Source organism: Diuraphis noxia, unplaced genomic scaffold, assembly GCF_037042655.1.
Source record: "Diuraphis noxia isolate RWA-SAM2 unplaced genomic scaffold, SU_Dnox_SAM2 contig0006, whole genome shotgun sequence".
NCBI lineage: Eukaryota > Metazoa > Arthropoda > Insecta > Hemiptera > Aphididae > Diuraphis > Diuraphis noxia.
The window spans coordinates 92,920-104,964 of NW_028301716.1; the positions used below are offsets into that span (position 1 = coordinate 92,920).

Consider the following 12,045-nt stretch of genomic DNA (forward strand, 5'->3'; position numbering starts at 1 on the left):
TATGATGTTCATGCAATCTAGTATTATTATTTCCCGATTGTCACTAAAAATAAAATACAGCATTATATTTTCAATAACTCTTGTGTTGTGCACTTTTGTTTTAATTTTTTTTACTATTCCGTTTGGAACATTTAACCGTGTTGGTTTCAACTATTTTTTTGTGTTGTGGTTTTGGTTATTTTGTTTTTACTATTTTTTAGTAAGATTTATTTATTTTATATTTATCGATTACCTTACTAAATATGGCTGGGCGAAAAGCTGTTATCCCACCTCAGACAATCGTGGAAGCAATTCTTAATTTTAAAGATCGGATAGTAACCGAAGTCAACGGTGATAAAAGTAAGAATTTTTTTGTAAATACTTTGAATAATGTTATATTAAATACCTACTGTATTTGAATAAATTCAATTACCTATTTTAATACATAATGCATAATAATTATTGTATTATCTAAAGTGTGTAATAAAGGAAAATTTACTAGGTACATAGTTTCTCCTTTTATTTTTATTTTAGAACGAATTTTCGACATATTATTTATATAATAACTTCGTAAAATATATTAGGTTTATAAGAATAAACTGTCTTTTTTGACTATAGGTGAAAATTATTTTTTTTAAAGTTAATTATTGTATTGCAATATATTTTTTATTTTTATAATTTTTCATATTTCATGGATTATTATTAAAACAATGGAAATTACGTACCTAGGTAATATACCTAATATAATATAATATAATATGGTAAAGATAATACCTGTATAATATATATTATTATAATTTTTTATATCAAAGTTTTAAATTTACACGTCATATTAATAGAGGGATATCCTTTCCCAAGGGCGCCCGCAGAAATTTTCACAAGGGGAGGGGGGCAAGGTGTATATTTCATATATAATAAAATGCTAAGTTAGGTTAGGTAAAATTCTGTAATAGGTATACAAACATTGGCCACAAAAGCGGGAGGGCATTCCCCCCTGAAGGTGTCCATGTCCTTTCCCTACCTAATTCATTGTAATCATTTATTGATAAAACTTAAGTGTTTATATATTTATTGTTAATTTTATCTTTATTATTTAATAAATTTTTTTTTTTGCATTAGGGACACTTTAAACAGTTTAAATAGATAGAATTTAAAAAAATTGATTTTAATGGTGCGTATACACAAAAATTAATTTTTATAAAATTATAATTTTAGAATATCAATTATTCTATTAGTAATTTTTTTGGTAGGGGTTTTATCCTTAATTAAAAGAAGATGATGATCCAACATATTTTCTTCTGATTGTTTATTATGTTTAGTTTAGTATATAAATTTAATATTTATAAGAATATTTGTTTTATATATAGCTTATAAAGTTATAAGTTATTACCATTTTAAAATAAATGTTTTTTTAAGTAATAAAATGTATTAATTATTTATATTTATATTATATTTCGCGCTTTACTGCATACTGTAAGTTGTCTATTATTTATAATGGAATGTCTAAAGGTAGGATTTAAACATAAATTAAATAATAATTTGGTAATTTTTTTCACTATCTTTAATAATTTATCATTACTTTCAGAAATTGTTGTAGCTACAGATACTGTATGGAGTGATTTGAGTATTTATTTAGATGGTCGAATGAGTAAAAGTGCCGTTCACACTTTTGTGTATAAGGGACGCCACGGCATTAAAGACAAGCTCGGCTTTAGTTCCAGTCCCAAGATTAATCCACCAGAAGTCATCTCTAATTATTCAACAGAATATGGTTGGTATTACCTACTTTTATACGTATTAATTAAATATATTATATACTATATATATTATGTAATTACATAATTATTAATCAAAACAAGTAAAGTTTATTTATATTGTATAGTTTAGGTAATATATTGAATGTACATAAGCCTACTCATTAAATTATAACCATGTACTCTTAAGTCAACCACTGTTATATTATTAGACTGAATAAATCATTATTCAATCTACAGTTTTAATACATTATGTATTAGAATTTACTATAAAGTATAATTTATTATTATTATATTATATTATATTAATTACTAGTGGCTGGTACAGGGAGACGTGCTAATCTGGTAAACGGTTTTTACACTCCAATAATCTAAAATCCAAAATCTAATGTAGTTGTTATTTAACTTAGATACTTCGAGTGATTGTAGCGGTATTGATGAATGTTTGCCAAAAAAAAAAATTGTTTTTACATTTTCTCCGGATGAATGGAAACAAATTGAGCCTCATCAAGTGTTTTATAAATTGAATGATAAATCGCGCACCTTACAAAACTCAAGATCATACAACGCTTTGCCTAAAAACATGTGGACACCCATACTTGCAGAACATTTTTGGATCCATACACAATTGCCATGCTGTTTATCTTTTCGTAGGGCCAAAGTTTATCCTACTGGATCAACTTATATAGTCGTAATTGGGCGATGCACAATTTGTAATTCGCAGTTTAAAGGAGTAGTTGAAGACAAACCATCATGAAACTCCAGGTACTTATAGGTAATAAAAAATAGATCTAAAAAGTTTAAAAATACCATTGTTCAATTAATTATGTCCGATTTTTTACGAATAGCTACTCGGTAGAACACCGACTTTAACTCAAAAACTACTAAACTGTTAAAAAAAAAAAATTATATCAATAGATTCCTTAAAATTTGATTATTTTTATAGCTTATTTTTCCAATACCTATAGGTAGCTAAAGGTTAAAAAAAAAGATGAACGATGTGAAATATTTTTTAAATTTATTTAAATGGTGCCATTTGTTACATATTATATTATTATTTTTATAATTATTAAAAATATGGCGTATAGATTTTTTTTTTGATTTTTTAACCAATATATTTTTAAAAAAAAACAAATATACGCCATAGCTAACGCCAACATTTTTTTAAAAAAATAAGGTTTTAAAACAATAAATCTTTTTATTTTAATTTATTTTTTTTTAGCAACAAATGAAAACTTTGGCTAATGGTGAAATTAAGATACTAACAGGCGACGAACACCAGTTTCGACGAACTATAAAAGTATTAGAAGAGCAAAAAGTTGAGTATCATAGATACCAACTTAAAACTGAAAAAAAGTTTCGGGTGGTAATTCGTGGATTACATCCTGAAACTGATCTCTGTGATATTAAAAACGAATTATCCGAGCTAGGACATTTTGTACATACTGTCACGAACATTCAAATAAAAAAAAAAGTCGACCCTAACAACAAGTTTAGTGATCGAACTATTGTAAGACTTTCATTATTCTTCGTGGATTTGGAACCACAAGCAAACAACAAAGATATTTATGATATTAAAAACTTGTGTTATCATATAATAAAAGTAGAACCCCCAAGGAAAAAAAAAGAAGTTCCACCATGCAAAAATTGTCAACTATTTGGTCACACTCAAAACTACTGTTTCAAAACACCAAAATGTGTAAAATGTAGTGAAGGACATACTTCACTAAATTGCCCTAAGTCTAAGAAATCAAAGGCGAAATGCGCAAACTGTGGTGAAGCACATACTGCAAATTGGAAAGGATGCATCACTTATAAAAATGCAATAGAAAAAGCTCACCCTAAAAAAACTACAGCAGTACAAAGAATACAACAGAAACCTGCGAAACCAGTCACTCAAGAAGTTTCTTTTGCACAGATGGCTAGTTCTTCAAACAAAAATCAAAAGGGTCCACTGATTCAAACCCATACACAACAAAACCAAAATGTACCGTCGCTATCTGACGTTATGTCAGCATTAACAAAATTAAATGATAGATTGGACAGGCTTGAAAATAGCCAGCCGAAAACCAAAGCGCAAAAGAAAAAGAAATGAGTAGAACGCTTCGAATCATAACATGGAACGCTAATGGGCTTGTACAACGAAAACAAGAACTTGAACATCTTATGAATAACGAAAAAATTGATATAGCTTTAATTTCAGAAACCCACTTCACAACGTGGACCACTCTAAAATTACATGGCTATCGAATATATACAACAGAACATCCGAGCAATCGTGCTCATGGAGGAACTGCAGTAATAATAAAAGAAACAATTAAACATTATGAACTTGATAAACATCCTCAAGAATATTTACAGGCAACTAGTGTCCATATCAATGACGACAACAATGATCTAACTATCTCTGCAATTTATTGTCCACCAAGACATAAAGTAGATGACTAAAAATTCATTGAATTCTTCCAGACACTCGGTAGCAGATTCATTGCTGGAGGAGATTATAATGCCAAACACACATTTTGGGGATCGAGATTGATTACCACCAAAGGGCGGGAATTGTTCAAATCAGCAAATACAATTAAAGCACAATTCATTTCAACTAGAAAACCAACATATTGGCCGACTGACTCAAATAAATTACCTGATCTTATTGACTTTTACGTAATGAAAGGAATTTCATCAAATTATACGGAAGTTGAAGGGCTATTAGAACTTACGTCAGATCACATTCCTGTGCTTCTCTCATTAAGCTCTGATGTGATAATGAAACAAAAAAAAATGTCTATAACAAACAAAAAATCAAAACCTAACCTATTCAGAAATACCCTCGAAGAAAATATAATACTTTCAACTCGATTAAGAACAATAGCAGATATTAATATTGCCGTAAAAAAAATAACCTATGACATTGTTAGTGCGGCGAAAATAGCAACTCCGGTAGCTATCAATGGTAATCACCAGTTAACTTACCCACTAGAAATAAGAAAACTAGTCCAACATAAACGTCGAGCGAGACGAACATGGCATAGTACACGGAACCCAACGGATAAAACAGAATGGAACCGAGTAAGCAAAATTCTTCATGACAAAATCAAAGAAATGAAAAATGAAACATTCAAATCATACTTAAGTGGTCTCACTGCAACGGATCATACTGATTATTCATTATGGAAAGCCACAAGACTCATGAAGAAGCCCCGTGTTCAGATACCACCACTCCGTAAAGAAGACGGCACCTGGGCACGAAGCGAACAAGAAAAAGCCGAAATATACGCTCGGCATCTTGAACACGTATTTATGCCAAACACTATTGACTCTGAGCTTGACACCTTGTAATGCCAATCTCTTATGTGATTAGTAAAGCTCTTGAAGAAAAAAAGTACTGCTGTGGAGTATTCCTTGACGTAGCTCAGGCTTTTGACAAAGTCTGGCACAAAGGGCTCCTCATCAAGCTGCGTGATCAGCTGCCACATACCTGGTGTGCACTTCTTGAATCATACTTGACTGACCGTCAATTTCGAGTCATACACGAAGAAGCGATAACCGAATGGAAAGATATATCAGCTGGAGTACCGCAAGGTAGTGTTTTAGGACCTATCTTGTATTTACTCTATACGGCTGATATACCAAACGATAATAACACAACATTAGCTATGTTTGCCGATGATACAGCAATTTTGTCAACACGTAATAGTCAGCTTACTGCAACCAATAACTTACAGAGGTCAATCGACAATATCTTTGCCTGGACAAGACGTTGGAAAATTAAGATTAATGGCGATAAATCGGTGCACGTTAACTATACGTTACGCAAAACCGAAACCATCCAAATAATATTGAATCAATCACCAATCCCACAAAAAAATTCAGCAAAATATCTTGGAATGCACCTTGACTCTCATCTAAACTGGAAACACCACGTCCGTCAGAAAAAAATTCAAATTAAAGAACAAATGCGAAAACTTTATTGGTTAGTCGGACCTCACTCTGAGTTAACCATAGAAAACAAACGTCTACTGTATGTAGCAATTATAAAACCGATCTGGATATATGGCATTCAATTGTGGGGTTGTGCCAGTAAGTCTAACATCGATTTAATACAACGCTGTCAAAATATTGCACTTAGGACCATCACTGCAGCCTACCGGTTCGAAAGAAACAATGCAATTCACCGTGATATGATGCTGCCTACAATAGCAGACGAAATCCAAAGGTTTGCTCGCAAACACGAGACGAGGCTAGATCACCATGTCAATCCATTGGCCATTCAATTATTAGATAACTCCAAGGATATCCGACGTCTTAAGCGTCTGAAACCATACGACTTAGTTTAAGATTTTAGATTAAGGCAGGAGACACTTCATTGGAAGTGACTCCATCAACGTGCAATATACATATATATTTTATGTCAAGTATGTAAAATATGTGTAATTGTCAAACATATTTATAAAGACCTTTGGGTCGTTTAAATAATAAAGCCCCAGGGCATAAAAAAAAAAAAATTATTTTTTGCATTTTTGTTGATTTTAGATTCTGAGCGGAGCGATGAATGTATTGATTTTACAATGTTGTGTGTTTTTTTTTAAATTTTTTTTTTAATTAATTAATTTTTTTTTGTGTGTGTCTGTACACTACAACGTGTCGAAATAATGCTTCGATTTTCAACTTCAGTAGCTTTTCTGGTTTGAAAGTGAATCTATTTGTTGCATAGGGGAGGTCATTTTTTGAAATTCCCAATAGTTTTAAAAAGCACCGAGAAAAACCAAAAAAAAATTAAGGAAAAACGGGAATTTTTATGCAAAACCAGTTTTCGACCAAATCGATTTTTTTATATGGTTGTAATTCAAAAAATAATCACTGTAAATACTTGAAATTTTTACAAATTTTTATGTTAGTGTTATCTATATATAGTTATATTTTCAAAAAATTTTAACTTTTTTTGAGTTATTTATAGACCATAGAAATTTTCGAATTTTATGAGAATTTTTTTTTGAATACGATAAAAAAAATGTTGGAATACAAGGTACCTTATGAGCTGATCTTATTGTAGCTAAAAAAAATTAAAAATCGTTAGTCACAATTTTTTTTTATAAGCGTTTATAGTTCAAATTTTTACGAAATCTATCGAAAACGCGAAGCATCAATATAGGTAAAATTTTAAGTAAATTTTTACGAAAAAGCGTAACGATTACGATTTATCCTCAAACGATTTTAAATATTTGTTATTATTCAAAAAGTATAAGTCGTAGATACTTGAAAATTTTACCAGTTATTTAGATTGGCGTTTTATTTACATGATTTAATTTTCAAAATATTTTGAACTATTTATAGACGACTGAAATTTTGAATTTTTCTGAAAATCGTTTTGTAGGTATAATTCATAAAAAGTTTTGTATAAGTAGCTAAGAGTTGAAAATTCCATACGAGACTTTCCATAAGTTTAGCTTATAATAATTATAAAAGAACTTAAATTCTGGTGTATTCAGAACATTAAAACATAAACCACCTTTTTCACCAACCATTCGAAATGATATCTTAGGATGATAAATCATCTTCGTTCAGAATCGCTTTTCGTATACAATTATGATACCTATCATTGGACTCAAATTTAACACTCCTATATACTATATACTAATGATCCATACGGCACCTAATGTACAGCAGAGCGGTACCCATTTACCCGCTTTTTTTGTAATTTATAATACCTTAAAATCCGAATCCTAGTAATTAGTAATATTTTATTACTCTAAGAGTGCTTATGAATTGCACTTATATTGGAAAATTCAATGAAGAGCACAAATCTGTTAAAAAACGTCGCATTATAGGATCAGCGAAAACAGCCGCTTTGACATCAATTTTAAACGAAGGATTGTCGTGCGAAACATTTAGAGAAAGAGAAGCTGAACGGTTAATGAAAATAGGTAAGTGATTTATAATTATATTTAAATATACTTGAACATGTATTTACCTCTAAATCAGCGTTTCCCAACCTGCTTTTGCTCAACGCCCCTTTCAGATTTTAAAAATCTCATACCACCTCCCCTCAATAATTTTTTTAAAAGAATAAAATTTTAGTTTTTAATACGCTATTAAATTAAAGAAAAATTTAATTTAACATTTTAATGGTACAATTTAGTTAATTTTATATTTAATATCTACTAATAATATGAATAATAAACACGTAAATGGTAGATGAGTGCCCCCCTTAGCGCCCTCAGAAAAACTCCCCCTTCAAAATAAAAAATGCCCACAAGAGGGTGGTAGCGCCCAAGTTGAAAATTACTGCTCAGAGATGTTTAAGTATTTGTAAAATTGTTAAAATCTATGATAAGTAATAACACCTGTACTAATATACAATATACATAAATGTTATATAGTAGGTACATAATTAAAAGAAATACCTATAATTGTATTCAAGTAGTTCGTAAGCATGTGCAAAATACATTTAAAATGTATTTTAAAAGTATTTTTCACAAAAAAAATAAAATAATTCATCTGACTTTGTTTTAAGTTGTAATAAACCACACACAAATTTATAAAATGTTTTTTATCACGTTTATTAAAACAGAAAATGAAATAATAAACAATTATTTAAGTATCTATAATGCATGTTATTAATTTAATTTTTTTTTATAAAAAAAAAAATATATATGAAATTAGGAAACACAGAACCTACAATCATTCCAACTGGAGGAGCACTGAGAATAATAAAACATCGCCAGCGCCAAAAAAATAAAAGGCATTCAGATACATTAACGGCATTAGCAATAATGAAAACTGAAGATTACTTCAAAGATGTTTTAAACGATATGGGAGGTAATCCATTTATTTTGCATTATCACAGTGCTGAGCAAATACATTTATACCGAGGATATTGTCGACAAAATAAATACCCAAAACTAATTGTAGATGCAACTGGTAGTGTTGTGAACAACTTTAAAAAATTTAGTACTGTTAAAACAAAACATATCTTTTTGTATGAAGCTTTGGTATATGATCATGAAAAAATGCATAGTTTTACTGTCACCAACATGCTGAGTGAGCGCCACAGTAATATTTCAATTTTTAATTGGCTTGCAAATTGGGTGAGTAGTGATGTTCCACGTCCAAAAGAAACCGTCTGTGATCAATCGTTAGCATTATTATCGGCAATTGTACAATGTTTTACTCAATATTCATCTTTAAAAGAATATATAAATATTTGTTCAGATTTACTGTTGGGAGATCTTCCTACTAACACACACTGGCTCCCTAAATGCTTTGTGAGGACAGATGTTGCTCATTTTATAAAGGTAGCCAGTAAGTGGATACCACTAAAAACCATTTCTAGAAGAGTCAGAGAAGTTATCTTGAGAACAATCGGGTTACTCGTCAAGTGTCAATCTCTTAATGATATGTATGGATTATTGTTATCTTTATTTGTTGTGATAACTAACGAGACGGATGGAAATGATGTACACAGTGGAGAAACAATGTGAAAAACACAAACAACATCTTATACGAGCAACTTCTTCAGGATTTATAGACTTCGAAGAACAATTTAATGACATTATAGCTGCAACTGAAACAGAAGATGAGGCTCGTAAATTAATTGAAGAAGAATTTGATCTTCAATTTTCTGGATTAGATGATGACAATAATCCTTTTCAATCGTGGGCCGCAGAGATATATGACAAGAGTAAACGTACTATAAAAGAAGGAACTGGGATTAATCCAATGTATTTGCCCTCACTAGTACCATTAATTATTAAATGTGTTATGTTGTTGCCACTTTGGTCTGGATTAATGATACCAATATTTGGTTACGGAAGTGAAACAGCAAGTTCAGCAGCGGTCGAATCCAGCTTTAATAAAATTAAGAATACTACCTTCAAACATATATCGCTACCTACTGATTTGGAAATATTTCTAGAGAACCATATCACCTCTCTTCGTGGATCTTCATTGTTACGTCCATGTCAACAAACTAATCTAAATACTCCATTAGATCAAATAGATGAAATTGTTATTGCAAATGAATCGCACCAAATAGGTGACATTTACGAAGCAGATGAACCGAACCAAATACAAGACATTCACGTAGAAGATGGATTAGAACACATAGATGATAACCTACACCATATCGATCAATTAAATCATGAAAACGACATTGACTGCACAGATGACTTAAACCGTATGTGTTCGTTTAATGTAAATAGTAATGCGGAAGGAGCAAATATTTTAACGGAAGAAGACATGTCTGTAGAAAGTTGTAGAAGACGACCAAAAACGTTACAAAAATCCCGCTCTTACCTTTGTCCGAATTCAACCCTTCAACATTTACGGATGAATAATTCAAAAAATCTTAGGTCACTACCAATTATAAAAAATGGCTCACGTGCAGATGAGATTAAAAGCTATTCAATTCAAAATATAGGTAGAGTTATACTTCGTAATACGAGTACTTGTGCCTTTGACACCATAGCATCAATATTAATGGTAAGCTACAGTGACAGTATTGAATACAGTAGTAAAGTAGATTTGAGTACCAATGTATTTCTCAAATTTGTCGCTGGGTTAGTTAAAGATGGAATAACAGCAAGGACATACACCACAAGAGCAGAAATAATGGTAATTTATAAAAATAATTTTAACTAATAAATTTAGGAACTTAATATAAATAATATTAATTTATGTATTATAAAACAATGTAAAGTACTTATTAGTAAAATTATTGTTGTATATTATTTTAGATGAAACATTTACAACCAAATCTGGAAATAATGTCGTATGGTATAACATTAGCTACGTGTGATACAACAGCTGGAAATATACTGCAATCGTTCTTATGCGATTTGCCTACTGCATTTGATACAGTTTTGTGTAGTATTCAAGGTTGTGAAAGAAGTGAACTAATTCAAACACCAATTACAATATTAATGTACAACTCAAATAATAACAAATTAGATGGTTTACAACAGTTTATAGACAAAAGGCTAAGTACTGAAGTCTCAAAGTGTGGATATGTAAAAGATCATAATAATCCCTGCAATGGGCAGAAAACTACTACAGTTAGAGAATCAAAAATGCATTTGTTTATAGAAATATTTAACTGGCAAGGTAAGATTTGATAGACAAAAAGAAAGGCTGGGGCGTTAAATAGTTAAAATTTGATCTATTTTTACTGAGTAATATAACAAGTTACTTTTTTTTTAAAGTTATTTCAACCTTATGAGAGTGAAATTTTATATTAGTATAATATAAGTATAACTGTAAATGTACTACTATTTAATAATACAGTAATATGCTAAAATCAAAAAAAAAAAAAATTATAAATTAAAAAAAATTTGTTGTTACTTTTAATGTATGATTCATTTATGAACTAACGTTATAACATACTTGAATAAATATGAGATAACTATATAAAAATCTTACATATATGTTAAAAGTATCATTACGAACCATACTTGTTACTTTTTAATATTTAACTTAAAATCTTTACAATTAAAAACAAGAAAAGAAATTTTTAACAAATCAAATTATTTAGTTAACCAGCTCCGCCTTTCTAAAAAGTATAAATAAATAAAATAGATGTAATGCAAAATATTAAAATTATTTTTTATTATGAATTATTAAAAATTTGATTTTAATTTTTAGGAGAAAATGTTAATGAATATAGTACAGAAGCTCTTCCTCAACTGGAAATTCAACTAAAAAACATTCCTGAAGTCCTAAAATATTCGGAAAAAAGTTATGAGCTTCAGGGTGTCTGTAGTTATCTTCAAGGACTAAGTCGACTTAGATCGTCAATAGGTCACTATTTTACATATTGTAAACGTGGTCGATATAATTGGGAAATATATGACGATCTAAAAAAAAACCCAAGATGGTCAAAGAAACGACCACAGTTTCTTGTGAAATTTTAATTTATACCATGTAGTTTAAATAAAAATGAATTTTTTTTGTTTGAAAAGCTAAATACATAAAAAGATAGAATACTTATTTAATGTTTTTTTTTATTTTATCTGTTATTGTGCATTGTTTTAGGAGTAGGTAGTCAGCTGTTTTAATGTACGTTATACTCGTATATTATATTATAGCCATAATTTTATAAATTGTATATTTTGATATACTATAGAATTGTTTCTTGTACGTATATATATTATATATAAGGTACGTCAAACTGTAATATGACCAAGGCAACACTTTACTCACGGTAGGTATAAGTATTTGTATGCACACATTTGTAAGTAGGTACCTACATAATTTTAAATTATTTTTTAAAAACGTAACTTGCCTAAAAACATTTTTTTTTAATTTTCAAGTTGTA

General features: G+C 29.7%; 1 protein-coding gene across 1 annotated transcript; it reads left to right on the forward strand.

Moving 5' to 3' along the window:
• Window positions 1–242: 242 nt before the first annotated feature.
• On the forward strand, window positions 243–2,490 carry LOC149054424 (uncharacterized). The gene is made up of 3 exons (XM_089230027.1): window positions 243–339; window positions 1,565–1,750; window positions 2,144–2,490. Exons 1-3 carry the CDS (start codon window positions 243–245, stop codon window positions 2,488–2,490), a joined length of 630 nt encoding a protein of 209 aa, XP_089086153.1.
• The last annotated feature ends 9,555 nt before the right edge of the window (window positions 2,491–12,045 follow it).

What these genes read in the sequence shown, in the direction of transcription:
- LOC149054424 (XM_089230027.1), top strand. Translation starts at nt 243, where the DNA reads ATGGCTGGGCGAAAAGCTGTTATCCCACCTCAGACAATCGTGGAAGCA. An exon ending in CGAAGTCAACGGTGATAAAA is followed by an intron (nt 340 to 1,564) that starts GTAAGAATTTTT and finishes CATTACTTTCAG; the next exon opens with AAATTGTTGTAGCTACAGAT. An exon ending in TAATTATTCAACAGAATATG is followed by an intron (nt 1,751 to 2,143) that starts GTTGGTATTACC and finishes TATTTAACTTAG; the next exon opens with ATACTTCGAGTGATTGTAGC.